Genomic DNA, 20,637 nt, shown 5'->3' on the forward strand with positions numbered 1-20,637 from the left:
AGATGGCACCAAATATTGCTATCATCTGCCCTATTTAATCCTAAAATCTCAGTACACCAAGGCAAGACAAAGATTAAATCCTAACATAAGCAGCCTCAGGATCTGAATCATCAGCTCTTATTGCACCGCTGGCACTCCATGGATTGAAAAATCATTTGTTTAAGTGTTGTCACTCTTCATCCACATGTGAATATTTCCATTTCCTGTTCAAGTAAACACTCGAGGAGACAGAGAAGAGGATTAACCATCTTGGCACAGTGAAGGAAGGGAAGATAAGTAGGTGCTCAGAACATAAAGGGAATATGTCAAGTTCAGATGGCCTAAAGCCAAACATCATCGGATGTGTTAAGCTTTTATGAACTGGATAAGGCTGGGTTATAAATTCACTGTCCTGCGAAGAGCAAAACATGAACTGAAAATGCAGATTTCCAACACTATTGCTGTCTTAAAGACATGCAAGTTAATTTAGAGTTGCACTTAATGCGATCGATTTAGCTATTTTTTGCAGTGCTGTTGGCTACGTCCTGGTTCGATTGAAGAATGTGTTTTCTTGTTTAGTTGTCTTAAGAGTTTCTCAAAATTGACTTACAACCACCCGTAAAGCTGTGTTAATCTCATCCACGCCACATTATTGTGTCTATTTTTCTGTCGCATTTTTCCAAAGATGTACTGTAGCTAGATAGCAAGCAACGACTGTATATATATAGCAAGCTATGCAGGAAGATGACGTTGACATTCTCAATCCCACCTCCACCACTCCGATTAGTCGACTGTTCCTCCAACCGACGGAAAGAGCCATCAATGGGCACAATACCAGACTTATCAGACAAATCAGAGATATGGGTGAAAGGCCTGTTGTCAGGTAAAAATGTCACTGTCAAAGAGCCTGAAGCCAAAAGTTGATGTGGAAAACCCAAGCTTTAATGATGAATGGACTGATAAGCAGGCTACGCATTCGTCTTGTATGCCTCATTTGCAATGAAACGATGGTGTTGCAAAATAATACAACCAGCATCATCAACAAGAATGAAGAACGCGAACATAACGATTGCGTCATTCACGTGGACATTAAGTAGCCACATGCATATATTGTGGTCTAATACTGTACATGCATAGATTTACCGCTCAAGCGGAGGATTGTTTGTTCAGCCAGCAGTTAAGCTTACAAGATTTTGTCCAAATTTCAAGATTCGTGGCAAACTAAGATAAACAGTTAGACAACAAACCGACAGCTTTTGTTTTAGCTTGTTTGTAAAAATTCGCTATTTGCAGAGTAGAGCTGTGTTTGCGTAAAACAGCGCGGTGGACAAGAGTGGACTGTGCAGACAGAACAGATTGAAATATCGCTTCCTACATGTTTATGCCTGTAGACAGGTGAGTGCATTGATAAGTATTGACTTTTACTCACGAAGGTTTTATTTTAGCGTACTTACAGTAACAAGCTTAGTGTTAGTTCATCTGCACCAGCGGCCGTTGTTAATCCTCTCTTTATTGTTCCCAGTCAGGTAGTTTGTGTTGTAACGCACACACCTCTTGGCTCAGCTGTGTGTGTGGAGCGAGGGCATCGCTTTACAGAATCCCGGAATGTAAATAGAGATTCAAATACAGGGGGCTGGGTTTGTGCTCTACCTGTGTAATGTTACCTGCTGTAAATGCTTGAAATGCTAAATACCAGAACATTTTTTACTGTTCACATTTTCTGAATTCATGATTATTCTGCAGGCCGGACTGAAAGCTTTGACGGGCCGGATGTGGCCCGTGGGCCGCCAGTTACCGATGGCTGCCTTAGGCCATCGAGACCGCTTGAGACCGGAGACCCTTCTTGCGTTTCAGTTCCTATCTTTTTCTTCCCCCATTTCCTGTCAACTCTCTACTATCAACTCTGTCTCAATTAAGAGGCATGAAATGCCCCCAAAAAGACGTAAACAGCTTGAAGTTGCAGTAGTTAGCCTTTGTACTTTCAAAACACAAAAACCGAGACTGAAAAGTTAACACTGCCTCTATTCATTTTAGCCGTCAGTCTTCTTTCTCACCCCTCTGCAGATGATACACACTACCAACATTTTATCAAATCTTATGAAAATAAATCTCTGTTTATTCTTGCAATTGTCTTTTCCACTGCTGACAAAATTATAAGGCTCAGTTCTGGACCTGGATCTGACATATACTGTTCTACAGTTCACTCATAGTTACACTGTAATCACTGTAGTGAAATTAAGAGGATTAAAGAGAGACCAAACAGGATGAGGAGGGAAAATTGTGGTCCTTCCTTCCTTACCGGCAAAATCTTTCCTCACTAAAGCCCATCACATCCCAGCATTAAGGAAATCTCTCTTCAGGCAGTACCCAACACTATTAGAAAGGGGGGTATCAGGAGGTAGCAATGCTTTTTTTTTTTTTTTGATTCAACGCAGTTATTTGCAATGTCAGACCACTCTGTTCCCAACCTTGTGCAGATGCCCCATGTTTCAAGCACACATCTGCTGCATGAATCATAATGTGAAAAATAAACAAACAAATCAAAAGTCTCTACACACACTGTCACTGTTCTACTGGGTTTCATTCAGTTGGACATTCTATATTCTCAGCCAAGGTAATCTGTGCTTACTTATCCTTGCCAAATTCACCAAAGGGTAAACAAGGCTCTCTGGCCTTCCAGGCATGTTATGCAAACTCAGGGTTGTAAACCATTAAAACTTTAAATTTATCACACTATCATCCCCTCACAGAGAGAAAACTCCTCATTCCTCAGGGGGGTTAAAACACAAGCACTTTTGTTTTAAATGTATTTATAAGCTGAGAGAAGTTGTTTTATTCCAAAATAAAGATGTTATTGTATTAGTCTTATAACATAGTGTATAATATGGATTTCAAATTTCACAATTTCAAAGGAACAGCATTTGATGCCCCAACTACAACATTTGAGCATTAAAGTCTGTGGTTGTCCCTTACTTTCCTGGTACATGACATGAGTGAATTTATAGGCATGCTTAGGCTCAAACATATACTTGTCTGACTATTTAAGTTTCAATTTTTAAGTTTGATCATTTGATAATAAATTATTGTGTTATTTATAATGTTAAAGCATGTCTTAACCATTCCAGTATGTGCCCTCAGGTACTGTGCCAGCTGCAAGCACAAACTAGCTATACTATAACACAAAATAAAATAACAAATACAATTATGTTGAAATCAATACCAGAAAGAAAACCCAATCTAACTCATCTTGCTTTAGTAGCACAACTGGATCAATGGAAGTTGACTTGCTTCAGGTCAATGTTTGTTTATTCATCTTGTTTTTATATAGACCGATTAGTACAGAGTAATGCATTCATTCAAAGCTGCACCTGATGAAAACACAATCTTTCATTGACTGTGAAAAGGTCAACATTTTAATCAGTGAGGTGAAAGTCCTCACAAGGAAAAATAGGGGTCTGAATGGAAGCAAACAAGGCTGCAGTCACTATAAATGAGCCATAAATCTGTAATTGTCCTGAGACAGGAATGTATCTATGCTCATGTGAGCCAGACACACACTCCTCTAGCCAGAGGCAGAATAAAACTATATAGTTAACTCTTTTCATGCAGCAATGTTCTTCTCTTTCCCCTGTTACTGGAACCTGGATATAACTTTGATGTGCAGTATGTTCTTGAGACCTTGAGAAGTCATATAGTAATTCCAACTAAAACTAAATCTGTTCAGGTAGTTTGTATTCGCCAAGTAAGTTTCCTCTGCAGGATTTGCTACCAAATCTACCAACTTAAACCCTCAAATCATCACACACTGAATTGTACAATTCCAAAAGGATATCTCTCTGCTGACTTTACACATTCCTCATCACAGGAGCGCAGTCTGTTTCATTATCATAGCACACACATAAAGCAGTGCCACTGACAGTAAAAAAACAAGTGATAAGCTTGTTAGCTCATGTATTCTTCCTTATATCCTGAGACTAAGTGTGGCTGTAGACATTCAAAACCTACATTTTCAAACACAGTCCACACTTCAGCCAATCTTGTATGGAAAACAATAGGTTTGGGAATCTCTGGGCACCATTTGATTCAGAGGGCTATGATTAGGGCTGGGACGGTTACCGCATTACCGCGGTCATGTTACGCCTACCGTGGGTCTGAGCTCGTCACCGTCATCACCGCAAAAAAACATTGGCCTGCACGTGTGCACGTTGTGTCTAATGACATGGATTCATTGATTCTAACAACATGGTTTGTGTCTGATGACATTGTGTCTTACATGGATTCAAGGTTTTCTAAACAAAACTTCGTTCAAATCCGACCATTCGCAAGTTGGGGAGCGCAATGTGACATAATAACATTCCATTCGTGTTGACTATTAGGCCTATATGCGAGAGTACCTGTGTAATGTTCACAGCTGATGTAGACACATTAACTAGCTTAACAAGCTGCAGTGTTTACCACTGCACATTAGCCCAGCAGCTAGCGGAGTTTCCTTCTGTTTATAGTAGGGCTGACAGCGTTAACGCGTTAATCGCAATGCGATTAAGGGCCGACGCGATGTGGTTAATTTTTTTTAAATCGGATGCCGGCATTTATTAAATTTATTTTACACTTCACTCGGCTTTGCGTCGTGCCTAACAGGCTACTATTTTGACCCTTTGCAGCATTGTTACTTATCATCAAGCTGCCACTTCCTCGTAACACATCTTGCTGCTGCAGGCTGCAGGCATGATGGAGAAAGACAGCAGCAATGAAATCCTGAATGGCGCTTTTTATTTTCCAAAACTCCCGGACGACTCGTAGACAAGTCGAAAGCCATATGCACATTGTGTAAAGCCGAATTAAAATATCACCGAAGCACGTCAAGCTTGAGCTACCACCTACGGAGCTAAGCATAGTACAGTTAACGTGATGCTACACCACCGGCCCTCGGGGGGGCGGGGGAGAGATGAATGTTCGGAAATAAGAGGTTGCTGTGGCCCGCCGTACAGGTTAGTTTGACCAGCGGGTAGCAGCGGTGGCCGGAGCGAGCAGCAGCAGCTGCGGTGGCCGGAGCGGGCAGCGGCCGGAGCAGGCGATCACGGGGGGACATCCTCAGCGGTGAAACGTGAACGGGGGCTGGAGTATAACCTAGCTAGGTGGAAAGCTAACGCTAGCCGGCCACCTGTTCCATCAATCCTGCTTGCAAGTGTCCGCTCATTAGACAAAAACTGGACTACATCCAACTTCAACAAAACTCCCAACGCGAGTTCAGAGACTGCTGTGTTTTGGTTGTTGTGGAAACAACAGTGTACCGGACTATCCAGCCTGTTTCTCTGTTGCTGGGTAAGAGTGGAGATGGGCTGTGTTAACACGGCAGAAATGAGCTGCTTATTAACCGGTGATCACTGGACATCAGTGAGTAATCAACATTATTACGAGTTACTAAACACTATATTGACTCTGGTAAGGATAGGGATTTTTAGTTTTTTAGTTAGGTACTTGGAGGAATTGTGCAATAATGACAGATTCACACATTTTTCTTTTGTTTACAGTAAATAATTACAAATCTTAAAATCAAGTTCATAAAGTAACTTTCTTTGCATTCATTTGATTCCCAATCAAGATACACTGGTAAAACTTGCTTTCAATTGTTAATATGTACTTAAAAACTGTTCTGAAATGCAAAATAATAGAATTTTAATCATGTGATAAAATATGCGATTAATCAGGATTAAAAAAATTAATCGTTTGACAGCGCTAGTTTATAGCTTTATCCCGATAAAAAGGTTTGAACGGTTGAATTTCAGCATGCATGCACGTTTCATAGCCTAAAACAGAGTGGCTTATATTGGTAGAGAGAGCAACAAGTTAGCGAACTGCCGAGTCGCCCTCTCTGCTCTCTGTCTGCTCAGCTGCACTCGGCATTGTCGGCAAACTACTTCATTTATATTTTACTTTATTGACAAAAGAGCTTTCTGAACTGTCTGTGGAATGGATCAACTGAAATGAGAGAAACCATTGTGTCCCTAAATGACAGCAAAACTCAGTAAAGACTCACATTGAGCTGACATGGAAACACTGTGCTGCAAACTTTTTATACAGTCTATGGCTGCAACATATGTTGTAAGGTTTAAGCCTATGTTTATCGGGGGTAACGCCATTCACTTTACCGGCAGTATTGACAATAGATAAAGCCACCGTGTCTTGAGAAGCTCTAGCTTGTTGTTTTATTGTTCACTTTTAACTCACTTTACATCAACTTTGCTAACTCTTTTTCCTTTCTCTTTTCCTCACAGCGGCACTCATACGCTACTCTCGTTAACGCTCGCTCTCCTTGCGCGACCACGCGGGCACTGACGTCACTCACTTAAAAGGTGCTGTAGGTAGGATTGCGAAGATACAGGACTTAGCCAAAAAAATTTGAACATCGACAACTTCTCAGTCCCTCCCCCTCTTCCGCTAAAGCCCAAAACGGTCCCCTAAGCCCCCCCCCTCCACAAGTTACATGTAACTCTACATCGAAACGTTAGTCACTGTTTTGCACCTTAAGTAATAAAATTATCAAGTAAGAAGACATCTGTCCGGCTATTTTTTGTCACGTTATACCGTTTTTGTCCAGCCTTGGTTGCACCGGATTGTTGTGGTCTGCAGAAGCGCAGAGAACTTTCCCTTTTTTATCTTAGTTTTATAAGTCTTGCCTACTGCACCTTTAAGGCACCCTGTCATTCTTGCTCTAACTTACGCTACTCTCGTAAGGGGGTTGCAGTATACCGCGTGAATTTCTTGCTTTTCAACCGCAGTAGGAAAATCCATACCGTCCCAGCCCTAGCTACGATGAGATTATAAAATGATTATTGATGCATAATGTTTTATTTCTATACATGATTTATTTCATGTCACTGTGTGACTACTTGCTATTTTAAAACAAAGCATATTTGTAATGATTCACAATTTAAAAAAAATGAAAGATGAATTTACTTCCATTATCTTTCATTAATTCAAGAAACATAAAATATGGTTTCTCATGTTTGTTGTGTTCCCAAGCTCTTAGTCCAGGTCCCGTTTCTCTCAACTTCATAGAAGACAAAATGTTTCCATACACTAGCTTTTAAGCCAGGGAGAGCAAGTCAGATTGTATCCATCTGCAGTTGCTCACACTCAGCCATCCACACCAAAACTAAAGAAGTAGCATCGATGCTGCATCTCAAGAATTGCGTTTAAAATTTCCAATTATTGACTTTTCTGCATCAAGACATAATCTTACAAGAGAGAATCGCGATGCATCTAAGAATAGGTTTTTTTCTGGTGATGCATGTACACTTATAGGTCAATTTTGCCAACAGTTGCTGAGAGAATTACCTGAACGACCCGATTGTGCAGTTTTTGCTCAAAGTCCTTGTAAACATGGTTTCTAATTTCAAGTATTGTTCACTAACATTAAATATGCATGGCTAATTAAGCAGTCAAAGTTGAAATTTGGGGGAAGAAATATCTTTAGTTATTATTTAAGAGTTTAATCCATTAAACGACTTCCATGCTCAAACCCCACAACGGTCATCTCAGTTTGTTTCAAACTGCTATATCCTGATTGGTGCTCTGAAGTATGTGACATCACCTTTTTCCAACTGTTATCCCATCATTCATGAAATATGTTTTCAGTGATTTTAAATCTGTAGCAAATGTTGGATAGAAAAAACAGATGATGATGCAATCCTATTTGCTTAATAAAATGTATCTCTGATGCACTTTTGAATTGCGTCCTGCCAAGTGTGACACTGTCATTGTTGCTTTCTTCTCGAAGCCGGGTTTAAGTGACAGATGGCAAGTGTTTTTCACTACTTGCTGAAACTGAAAACAGTCATACATTCGAAGGGGAGTTTTTTACTTCAAAGCCTGTCCTTAGGGAACTATTTTCTCTAAAAAAATGTAGGAAACACTAAACTGTTCACAACAGGATCTGTGGATTATTCTGATTATTCTCTTCTCTTCTATTTTTCCAAGTCATTTTTCATTGCTTTGAATGAAACCACACTCACTTCCATTGTACTGGGATGGTGGCACAAATCAGTGAGATCTCGAAACCACAGCAAAAAAAAACAAAAGATACCCACATAAAACTGGCTGGATGTCACTAAAGGTAAGAGGTCAACGTGTTTTTGATTTGTGTGAAATTACTCTTTAGACCCATTAAGGGGTATTAATTCTCCATTAAGGAGCATCCACGTATTCTACAAGTGATAGATGGCCGTTGGTTTGTGGCCATTAATGTGATAATGATTAACAAACCGTTTTTCACGTGGATCATGAAAAAGGCAGCTGTTATAGTGGCAACTTTCCAAACCCAACAGTAAAACAGTGGCATGGAATCAGTTACTTATAAATCCATCAATCTGGTAGTCTAAAGCAGCCCGGATACTTGCGAGAACCTAAAATGGGAATGAAATTATTACCTGTGAGACCACCTCCGAGACTCCGTCTTCGAACATGTTTTCCATCGTCACTGAGATGTCGCTTTAATTTGAGAGCAGGACTTAATCCCCGAGTCAACTCGGGGTTACTGGACTTCCTGAGGTAAGCGGAGGGAGGGTAAAGGATGTTGTCCAACTAGAGGAAAAAATAGAAAACAATCACTAGGTTAAAAAAGATATTTAATGGTACTTGAAGTTTTTGTTATAACCATATATAAATGTTTCGTTCAATGAAAAAAAAAGCACAAGAAAGCCCAACTTTCAGCTTGCAAGGCCTAGCTTAAATTTGTATTCTCCTAACCAATTAACCAGCCAACCTAAACCCAGACTAACCCAGAAATCAGAGCCATGTTTCCGTGGTAACAAGTGACACCAGTGACACCTGCTGACGATTGGCACCAAACGACAATTAAAAAAAGGGTAAGAACATGGCTCATATAGTGGTTTGCCAACTTGTTGTGATGCAAGTAATGAGAGGGTTTTTAGAGACCACAGCAACCTGGAAACATACAGCAGTGAGATTTGATCTGATCCATAGTCAAAGTCTATTTTTGTAAAACCAGCCATCAGGAGGCCTGATGTACCGAACTATGTAAATTAAAGCTGCAAATATATAAACCGCAGGTAACCACTCTGAGGGGAGGACTCAACTTTCTGAATGATCTCTAGGAGGGGGATTCCAAGGAAGATTATGTTCAGCTTATAGTTTGGAACAAAATGTAGTTCATGAATCACTTTCGCAATCCAAGACTTGTAATGTTGCCACACCCATGGCTGTTATGACTTTTGAATGAGTAACAGGACACTAAGCAATAGGCCAGGCTCCCAAATGACAGTATGCAGATTATTAAAACAGATATGTTGTCAGAGAGAGCAGTAGCAAAACATATTCCCATACAATGCTAGTGAGAAAAGTAATTTGTCTACATGAAGGAATATGGACAATTAAGAAATGCATTATACACATCACAACAGGTTGCACCATCCCATTTGTATTCTCAGAAGATAATGACCTTGCAAGAAGCTCAGACCACATAACAATGCCCGGTGGTGAGGAAGAGGCCCTTCCTGAGAACACAAAGATATACATGGCTCAGAGCATTCTGTGGAAGGAAACACACTCTGCTTCTCTACGGGAGGACTCATGATCCCAGTACAAGTCAGGACAACTGAGACCAATTCTTTGTGGGGTGGCTTGACCTCTCAATCACTGCAAAATGTAGGAGTGACACAGTGCAGACTCAGAAAAAAATAATTTAAGTAATGCATTATCATGGTCCCAACTATAGAAACACATAATTGTATGCAATAAAGTTGATCTTCAGTCATCACTTATAAGTACAATAATTTGAGGCAATTGTTTGCAGCTCCGCACAAATACACTGTAAAATCAGGATCTCATGACACTGACATGCCACAGCTCCGCAACAATGTTGTTCATTGTTTCTCTGAAACATACTATAATGTGATATTTCTGTGCATATACAGTGAGGAAAATAAGTATTTGAACACCCTGCTATTTTGCAAGTTCTCCCACTTAGAAATCATGGAGGGGTCTGAAATTAACAGACTAACAGGTCTTTGAGGGTCAGAATTCTAGCTGATAGACAGGTGTTGAAATACTTGCAGCTGTATCATACAAATAAATAGTTAAAAAATCATACATTGTGATTTCTGGATTTTTTTTTTTAGATTATGTCTCTCACAGTGGACATGCACCTACGATGACAATTTCAGACCCCTCCATGATTTCTAAGTGGGAGAACTTGCAAAATAGCAGGGTGTTCAAATACTTATTTTCCTCACTGTAACTACAATCCTCGGTGTGACCTGTAGTAGTGGTACTGAGACACACACACACACACACATGAAGAAAGGAAAAGAAACAGGAATAGTGCAGCAGGATGGTGGAACATAAATTACCTCTCAGCTATGTTTAAACACAGACATCAACTCTATTTCTATTGAGTTGGCATATACAGTACATGGTCACATTTCATGTACTTAATTTAATGCATTTACTCACAGAAGACATTTGCTTTATTATATAACCTAATGCGGTAATAAAAAAGAAGACGTGTGAAGAAGTGAAAACTTTCCATCTGTGCAGAACAGTGTAAGCCTCAAACAAGTCGCTTACTCAGGAGTAGCTTATTTTTTGAATAGAAGAGTTTATGCAACATTGCAAAGATGCCCCTGCAACTTGTTAAAACTGTATGAGTTGGGCTGTAGTTGGGCTCAATAAAAACATTCAGTGTTTCCCGCACATAGATTAATGTGTGGCGGTGCGCCGCACTATCAACACCGGCTGCCGCACATTGCGTTTCATTATTCATGTTCATTATTTATTTATTTTTTTTAAATGCTATTTAAAACACGTTCAGCTGCATTTCCTTTCCCTGCTCTCCTCCGTCTCTCTGTCACTTGCGTCTCGCACACACACACACACACACACACACACACACAGCGTCTGTCTCCATAAAGGAGAGAAGACGGCTGGCGAAATTCACAAGTTCACGAAAGGTTGGTATCTATCTCGTGAACACCTTTACACAATCACACATTAAAAAGTGCTATAAAAATATTTTATAGTCTGAATACAATGTTGTCATTGCGTTAATGTTGGAGTCCCGACTGACTCTTAGCAAACAAGCGATTTTGCCCGCTTTAGAAAGTTAACTAGTCGCAACAAAACACTAGGTAGCAGCTGTGAATAAAATAAACGTATTATAAATAATGTTATGTCATTTTGTTACTCTTACACTGAATGTTTGCTGCTTCAATCCAGATGAGTAGCCTATTGAACAGTATTTTCTGCGACAGGGTCAGGGAGAGAGAGAGATAGATAGATTTGTTAGGCATTGAAGTAGGAGAGGAGGACAGCATCCAACAGCGTGTTGTTATGAAAACAAATTTCTTTTTTAATCTGTGGGAAACACTGACATTCACACAACCACCTTCTAATATTTGACCAATAACACTGTTGAGGCTGAGATAAAGAGCTGTGATAGCCAGATGTTGATTTGCACTTTTGTTTTTCAGAAGAAAAAGAAATTGAATCAACATTGTTTTTAACCCATAGTTGCAATTATATGACTAAATGATAATTTTCTACAGAATATAATGACTGTCATGTTGTGCAAAAAGCTCAGTTTTGTCAGTTGGTTCAGTTAGCTGTGCAGCATTTACGCCGGGCTAAATATTTAGTAGCAAATAATATCTAGGTAGGAACTAGTTTGTGTGGTGCAACCCATATTCATTTAGTGACGTGTAAATCTCTATTTATTAAACATTCAAGCGATAACTAAACAGAGTTTGAACTTACGAACAGCTGTGCAACTGTCTTCAGGTACAGAACATAAAGGCAAATACATTCAGATTAATCACAATGATAAAAGAATGGACAGACTGTTATGTTATTTTAAAGCTAACAGATAATAACCAAGCAATGCCTTTATAATCAGCTTAGAGTTATGATCTGAAACAATCAGCTCCTGCATCATTCAGTCACATCCTTTATAGACGGAAGCAGCTTTCTCAGGACAGGTCGTTACGGTCTTTATGCCTGAACACCATGGACCACAGTGATACATGTTGCATGTACTATGACCCGATTAAGCAGAGCTTAATCGGGTCATAGTACATGGTAGTGTCACCATGTGTAAGGTTTCTACATCACAAAGAAAATTAGATGCATTTTATAGAAGTGGCTGTAATTCACTGTCTTTCTTCATCTTCTCTCCTTCAAGGCTGTTGCTGTGAGAACTTTGTGCAGTATTTTCATTAAGGTATTTTGTGTTTGGATTATTGCATACATTTAACAAAGACATAAGAAGAAATGTAATGTTTCTGTTTTGTTTGTTTAGTTGTTTTATATGCAGATCACATAATATTAATAATCACCAGCAGATGACTTTAAACTGATAAAATCAAGTATGAAAATCAGCGATTGCATCTTGCTATCTGTGCACTGGGTCAAAGTCTGAAGTTTAGAGGCGTGCAATATATTTTGGTGACATTTGCTTTTAACTTGACTATGCAAACATGAAATATCAATGAATCAATATATAAAAAAGACAAACAACGCTACTTTAGGAGCAGTATGTGATGCAGCCTTTCAAAGGGCCATTAGGTATACTTTTGCTGCCTACTTAGAATAACCGGTACGGTGGCATACAGCACAATCTGACCATTTTAAACCCAAGACAACAAACAAACTGTATAAGCCTTGGATTCCTTGCAACCTTTTGCCTTCATCCTCCTGACTCAGTTGGTGCACCAAAACAAAAATATGAGCCTGTAAAAACTGTGGAGGGCTGCCAAAGCTGGCCAGAGTTTCATCTGATTTTTTTGGTCGGCTGAGTTTGGCCATCAATATCAACCAATTCTAAAAGATCATCTGGGTAATCAGTAAACCAATTTATAAGAGACCTGACAGTAAGCGCTGTTATTAGTAGGGCTGTGCTCGATTGAAGAAATTCTTAGTCGACTAACACTCATTCAATTGCATCGACTAATCGATTAGTTGATTTAATCGACAGATCTGTAAATCTGAGTTTCTCTGCAAAGAGTCATGCAAAAGCACCACTTTAATTCTTGTGTTTACCAGAGATGTGCTCGTACGTTTCTTGCATTCAGCATGAAAAAAAGCATAAAACATGACTAATTGACTAAAGAAATCTTAGCTGACTAAGACCAAAACGACCGATTAGTCGACTAATCGACTAAGAGGGAGCAGCCCTAGTTATTAGAAGATATTAGTCAAATTTCTGTTGGTCCAACACATCTGCTTTGATTTAAAAGTGGGTGCCAGCACTTTAAATGCAAACTTGCTTACATGGTAGCGCTGCAGTATAAGCCAATAACAGTTGGCTCTCTGTGTGCACAGCGGGTAGCACACACATTGCCGTTTGGGCAGAAGCCAGTGCCCTTTCACCTACCATTCCTCCCCTGCAGCAGAGAGCCACAAAGAGATATTTAGAGCAAGATCAAACCTGACCTGCCCCTACTTCCTCCAACCTCTTTCCACCCTTTCACACACAATGACTAGTAGCAACAACCCTTTTTTGTCAAAGCAAAGAATAGACAGCAAGCAAGAGAAACGAAGAAGGTGGATTGCAATACACGAAAAGTTGATTGTGTTTACCAACTGAAAGATGAGGCAACCTTAATTTGCATAGAATGTGTCACAACCGGAGACATTGATGTGCTGTTGCATCATCAACTTTCTATTAAGAATACTGAGTCTAATATTTACAAAAACAACCCTGATGCCCCTGTGGTAAATGATACCATGTAAACCACAATATCCGTTTAGCTGGAAACAAAACACACCTTCCTACTCTATCACTCACAAACACATGAGAATAATCCATTATACTAATCACTAATACATTAAACAAGCAATGACTGCTTCTCTGGGGGGGCACAACACTGACAAATCACTGTTTTAGTTCATATGGCAAACTTAGCAGAAAATAGTTACCTATTCACAGTATCCAGCAGTTAAAAACCAACATTAGCATTCGTGTTTCGGACCAAGTGGTGAATGTAAGTCCAATATTCACTCCCTTTTAGCTCTGTTGGTTTCTACCAACTCCTGAGGGAAATATCTGGCTCTCTAGCTGCAAGATGTAATAAAGTAGATCAGTGGAAGTAAGGAAAAGGAAAGTCAGAAAATGTGCAAGAGAAATTATGAGAAAACAAAGAAATAAAATGTAATGTACATAGGGAACGGTTCCAACATACTGTGGATAGAGTGCAGAAGGCAGAGCAAACCCTCAGTAGACGTTTTGCTTCTACTGTTGACCTTTACCAGCCAAGACTACAAAAACTGCATACATTGGAGGTGGGTAAAGACAATCAGCTTTAGACAAGAGACACGTTTTCTATACCGGTATATACACAAGCATGCACAGCTACCTAAACAAGACAAGCAAAAAGAGCAGCAGGAAGAACTGTGTATCCTCCAACGCAAATTCAAGGCTGAAAGAGCAAAAAAAACAAGGCTGCACACAGGGACATTGTCCCCAAGGACAAGTAACGAGTACTCCGACAGTGCAAGGCAGTGCAAGGCCAGAGAAGACTGGTAGGAGTGGTATTCACATGCTTTATTGCTGTCTACACTACCAGATGGCTAACCAGACTGTCCATCTCCCGGGCTGTCATCCGTTCTCTCAGCAAAGAAGTCTCCCTGCGGTGGGAGCGAGGCGGAGGGACCACACTGCCCCCCACTAAACATGCCATCATGCTACACTGGTTACAGAAAAACAGCCGGGCAAAGTTGTCACTCATGTGGCGAAAGCAATGTGCTTTCCTACGATGTGACAAGAGAGCATGTGAATGAAATCATAAGTTGTTACATTCTACTAATTTAGAGGCCGGCCGGCCGGCCGGCCGGCTGGCTAGTATGCTAGCTTGCTTGCTAGGGGGCTAATTGTTTAGAGGTGCAGACAAGAGCTGTCAATCTTCCTCTATAATACCGTTCAAATTTCATATTATTATTCGAAAATGTAATGTTTAAATGCAGCCTGTTATTAAAATGTACTACACTACTCAGGCTTATGCATTGTCAATGCCACTATAAGTATGTGGTTGTTGTTACACGTTCTGTCCACTAGAGGAACTTTCAACATTAGCCTGAAGGGGGACCTACGTCATGGTAGATGCTAGATCAGATCTGCTAGACGTGTCGACGTCACAGGACGTGGCTCGTGGCCCACCTTATTCTGCCTCTGATTGGCTTATCCTGTTATTCTTACCCTAAACCGTAACCAATCCACACTCCTCATGCCTAAACCTAAATATGTCGACACGTCTAGCAGATCTGATCTAGCCTTTACCCTACCTCACAATGCCTTGTGTTTCTTACTCCCGCTAACTCATTGTTCATCAGACGTGACATAACAAAAGCTTTCTGTTTTCACAAGTGAGTAGGCCAAGGAGAGAAGAGGGAGATTTGCTAACGTTAGCCAACACATTTATAAAAGAAATCACATTCGAATAGTAATTTCAGCATTTGAATAGTATTGATTTTTTTACTATTCAAATTATATTTGACTTTCGAAATTCGTTCCAACAGCCCTAGCGCAGACGGTGCACAGAGAGGGAGGACTATTACGGTCTTTATATTAAATTTCATGGTATAGGATATTAGTTTATTAACGTTTATTTTGTAATGTGTAGATATGTAGATCTTTTAAAATAAATGCTATTGTTAAAATAAACACACCTACACAAGTAGTTATGTATCTCGTTGTATATACGTTTGCCATCTTATGGACATAATGTGCAAAAATTGTTATTCCAATCGTTCAAACCTATGTGTTTTTAGAAGGAACATTCAAATGTAATTTTTGGCCAATTTGACAGCTCTTATGTGTATTGGATTGAGCAGATGAGATGAAAAATGAGAAGAGCTTTCTGTGTGCGCTCTCACGGTTGTTTGTTTGCTATCATCACTACCGTTTTTAATCAGATGGATTGGCTGTTCAGCCGACGGCCGACGCTTTGGACTGGTGCGGGACACACCACACAAACTAGGGTGACGGTCGCTCACCATCAGCCCAACTTGGACTGATGGCCGCCTGAATTACAAAGGTGAAGAGAGTTGAGTCATGATTCCCTCATTAAAAAAAACAAATCTAAAGCAGTTGTACAAAGGGAGAATTAGCAAACGTATTCACACCTGAGGATATTAATTCCCTTTGAGGGATTTGAGAGGTGTCGTTTATCATTATACTGAGATTGGAGAAAGGAACCTTTTACGAGTGTGAACAAATTGTTATTAGTGTCTTTCATTGGTTGCTAAGCACACATTTACAGTAAAACAGGAAGACAGAAGCCATACATCAAAAAGGCTTTTACACTTTGCCTCTTTCCAGTCATCGCTGTCCTTTATTTCACTCAAAGCTCTCCCTGCCATTGTTACTCTATCATATACTATTCAAACCAACAATTGAGAATAACACAGACTGGTAATAATGAAATCACATTTTTCACACATGCTAACACACTCATCTAAAATCATAAACTCAACTGAGCATTGGTACAGTAACACAACTTCAAGAATCCCCCCTATCACCTAGTTTGGTTTTCATGGAGAAATATCCTGTTGATGAAAAAGTCTAGACCCTCTACACTGAATTACAAAGACATGGCAAAATTCAGCTTTGAAAGCCCAAATCTGTAGATGTCCATGTTGTTGCATGTAAAAGTACACCACAGACCGCAGAGTGGTGCTGTTACATAACTTCACTCATGGTTGGTATTTCACTAACATAGTGTCATCAACCAACAGGGCATTTTAATCAAAACAAGTCATTTTCCCATTTTAGTTAGTCTAAAGCAGTGGTTCTCAACCTTTTTTGTGCCAGCGCCCCCCTATACATTATCCAGGTCCCTAACCGCCCCCCATCAAATAAGATGTAGGCTAATTGCCCCAAATATTAATGATTACGCCCTACTATTAGGCCTATTATTGTTACTATTATCACAAATAATCAAAAAATCATATCATTGAATGACAAACAACATATTTATTAGTTTCCCAGATATCAAAAAAGCCATGTGAATATAGAAATTATATTTACAGGTGTTTAAAAAAATGCAACCATTTGACATTCAATTTAAATAACAGCAGCCAATCAGAACGACTAGATATGTACCATTCAAACTTTAATTAGGTATTACAAACACTAACAGTAGCCAATCAGGAACAGCTAGCAATTTAACATTCAAATCTATTTTTCATTCAAATCTAAATCTATAAATCGAATTGTTCCAACGGAAAACAAGCTGGCACTTATCAAGGGGTAAAAGCAGAAGGATTTACTTCCGAATGGAAATAAGTTTGCAACCTTTGAAAGTTAGTGAGAGCCCTTTGTTGATGCTTAGAAGAGTATAGGTTTGCTATCGCCTGTATTGCGAGTAAATAGCAGAAAAAAATGTTTGGAGAAACGCAACCCCACATCGCGCTGCGTTTTGAGGAGGTGTGAGAATCCCTTACAGTAAACAGTTACATAACTGCCTCTATCGCTTCCACAAGAAAGTCCGGGAGTTTGTGAAACAGCTAAATGTTTGCCAAACAACAAAGCACAGTCGATGTCTCTCGCTCATCTCTTTTCTTTCTCTCTTTCTCTGTGAAATGAAGCGGCCTTTCAGGTGCAGTAGGAAACGTTGGGTTCTATAAAAGATCTGACAAAAAACTGTTACTGTGAAATATAAAGTCTACTTATGCCACATTGGGGGGTTAAAGAACACAACAGGACATCGCACCACCCTGCGGCGATTGCTTTTTTTTTTTTTTTCATCTGATCTCATGGTCCGACATGATAATCCTTTTTTCCATTTCCTTTTCAGTAGCCTACAAAACAAACGCATGGTGTGATTATACAATGTGATGGTCATTTCATACAATGCTTACATCTTGGTGAACTGTACTCAATGAAGTCTTGAGATAAGGAACATGTTCATTGCTCTTTTTCTCAGGGTCAACTGCAGTAGAGCAAACTATGTTCTGGTCGCCCTCGTCACACAACATCTGTCTACTTCAACTCTCCCCGAACTCCACTCTGGCCCAAATCTCTCTTCCCTCGCTTTCTGCACTGAGAATCTTTACTCATGAGGAAAACAGCACGCTTAAAAGTCTCACGGCTCAAATTCAAATACCTCTTTATGCTCCGAATTCACATTTCTGTCACCCAATGGACACTTTATTTTTCTCCTTACACTGACACTGTCCTTTCATTAACTAAAGAAAATCTCCGGCTTTGAGTATTTAAACTTTGTGTGTTCTCAGGGGAATTCAGTTTCCTGTGTTGACATGATCTACAGTTGGAAAAATACAGGATTGCTTTCCTTGTCCAAGTTCATACCATTGACCATGTTAGGATTTCTTATCTTCTGCATGTAAAGAATTAAACCATGCATTATGTCTTCCACCAAGGAAGTCATGTTTTCCTGCATTTTAGCAGAGTGCCTTGGGAGATTATTTTATGCATTCTGTAAAACCTGGTGTACCGATAGGCCGGAGGCCAGGGAAAAACTGATACAATTATAAACATGATGTGCATCTGGGAACAACTAGGGTTGTTTTTGCATCTCCGATTCAACCATGACATGAGACATACTGTTGTTTTTAAAAGCAATCTCATTTGGGCCCAACAAGTGTAAACAGCGGCTTCATGTTGCAAGACATATTCAGCCAAGAATCCTTTTTAATTCTGCAACATGGGTAAGAGGGATATTGTCAGGAATGAGTGAATTAGGGCTGTTTGTTTGCTTCAATAATCTTGTTGTGTTAGTTTCCTCATAATGTGCAAATCATATCTCATCAACATAAGACTTAAAATTAGATAAAAAAAAAAAAAAAAAAAAGAGTTGTGTTGATCTGTCGCACCCATAAACGCACCAAAGAGGATCAGACACTGAAATTTCCGGTTTTCAAACTGGCGGGCAATGATCTCGATGTCTGTAACAGAGTGAAATATCTAGGGCATTTTGTTACAGATAAAATTGTGGATGATGATGATATTTAAAGGCAGTGCTGTAAGATTTATGCACAAGCAAATATCGTTGCACGTAGGTTTAGTATGTGTTCTGATACTGTAAAAATGTCTTTGTTTAAAGCATATTGAACACCTCTGTACACTGCACACTTGTGGGTTAATTACAAGAAGGGAAGCATGAAAAGATTACAGGTAGCATATAATGATGCTTTGAGAATAGACTGCATTATATATATATATATATATATATATATATATATTTATTATTCTTCACCAGAAATCTGTGCATCTCCCAGAAGCAAAATGTAAATAATATTCTACTAAAACTTTTCCAGAAAGCATGCACTGACAAGGACACATTACTCTAATCACCCTGACTGGCAGACTGCTTAAATAAATGGCTGTTTATTTAGGGGCACAGCAAAGGAACAGAGCTATTGCAGAGAGAGTTAAATATTGTCAAACAGAAGCAAATATTGATACACCAAGAGCACGAGTGCCATGCATGGCAGTTGCCCTTCCGACTTTAGGGAACAGGCCCTCTAAACCAAAGATTATGTCAGATTGAAACAGATGGTAGAAAGGAAATAAAGACTAACAAACAGCTTGACTTGGTTGTTCAAAATTAGGAATTAAATTAGGAAGACCACCAAAATGTCATAATTTAAATCTGTGTTACAAAAAAAATCTCCGGTAGAATCACCAATTTCTTAGTCGTATCACCAAGGTCCCGTTGGTTTTTACTGTTGCCCCTACATCAATGCAAAATGACTGGCAATTAAGTATTTAAGAAGCAGATTCAAACTAGGGGTGCACCGATCTGATATTAAGATCGGATATCGGCCCCGATATTGACAAAATAGCTGGATTGGGGATCGGATCCAGTTTTTTTTTGTTTTTTTTTCCCCTCCGTCGTAGCACTGGGACCCCTGTTAACTGCGTACCCTTCTCACTCATTGTAGTAACTTTATAACACAACAATTAATAACCCACAACTAACTTTCTTTAAAAGGATAAAACACCATAGCACATAACAATTTGTGACTTAAACAGTATCTAACACTAATAATTTTACATTTACAAATGTAGCTACACCACCCAACGGCATGCTGGGTAACATTATAGCTGCGGAGATACACCAGAACAACATATGCTCAAGAGAGGAGCCGTCTGTTGTTTCAAGGTTTTTTGTTTCTAAAAAAATCGGACATAATTTAGCCACTGTTGTTGCCCGTCGCTCTAACGTTACTCGGCCGTGCTAACATTACCGTGGTAACGTTACCGTGCTAAAGCCTGGTTCACACGGGACGATTTTAAAATTGTCGGCCGATTTTCCAATCCTGAGAGACCCCACAAACGGCAATAAAAAATCACGGGTCTAACAGTTTTGGTCGTCAGTGTGTGATGGCAGCACACGGCAAAATCAACACATCACACACAAACCGATTTGACTCCCGAGCATTCCCAGGTCAGACGGGAAATCTCGCAAAATCCCTCGAGATCAAACGTGACTTCAGAGTAAACAATCATGGCGGACGAAGAAAATGCAGTGGCGATAGTTTGTAGTTTGTTTTTAACCGAGAAAAAAAACGTTATCCAAAGAAAAGGCGATGGTCAAAGAAGTGGAGACAACGCGAGCATGGACTATACTTGCTATACTTATCTCCGACGTCCACCGGACTTTCTGGTGCGCCGTGCCCCCG

At 39.7% G+C, this 20,637-nt stretch overlaps 1 protein-coding gene and 2 long non-coding RNA genes across 10 annotated transcripts in view; 1 reads left to right on the forward strand and 2 right to left on the reverse strand.

Moving 5' to 3' along the window:
* Positions 1–20,637, reverse strand: part of mast4 (microtubule associated serine/threonine kinase family member 4) — a 97,666-nt gene that overhangs the window by 69,531 nt on the left and 7,498 nt on the right. For all 8 annotated transcript variants that reach the window (XM_035991158.1, XM_031317404.2, XM_035991156.1 and 5 more), the window contains exon 2: positions 8,409–8,562. In XM_035991158.1, the coding sequence (XP_035847051.1) occupies positions 8,409–8,562 (154 nt within the window). The remainder of the gene's footprint in view (positions 1–8,408; positions 8,563–20,637) is intronic.
* LOC116062770 lies at positions 532–17,711 on the forward strand. The gene is made up of 4 exons (XR_004108091.1): positions 532–542; positions 5,111–5,114; positions 5,745–5,753; positions 17,327–17,711. It is a non-coding gene; the product is annotated as an uncharacterized LOC116062770 (long non-coding RNA).
* LOC116062769 lies at positions 10,467–14,645 on the reverse strand. Its single transcript, XR_004108090.1, has 3 exons — positions 14,556–14,645; positions 10,732–10,734; positions 10,467–10,478 (listed from the first exon to the last, which is right to left on the reverse strand). It is a non-coding gene; the product is annotated as an uncharacterized LOC116062769 (long non-coding RNA).

This window comes from Sander lucioperca, chromosome 14 (genome assembly GCF_008315115.2).
Source record: "Sander lucioperca isolate FBNREF2018 chromosome 14, SLUC_FBN_1.2, whole genome shotgun sequence".
Classification (NCBI taxonomy): domain Eukaryota; kingdom Metazoa; phylum Chordata; class Actinopteri; order Perciformes; family Percidae; genus Sander; species Sander lucioperca.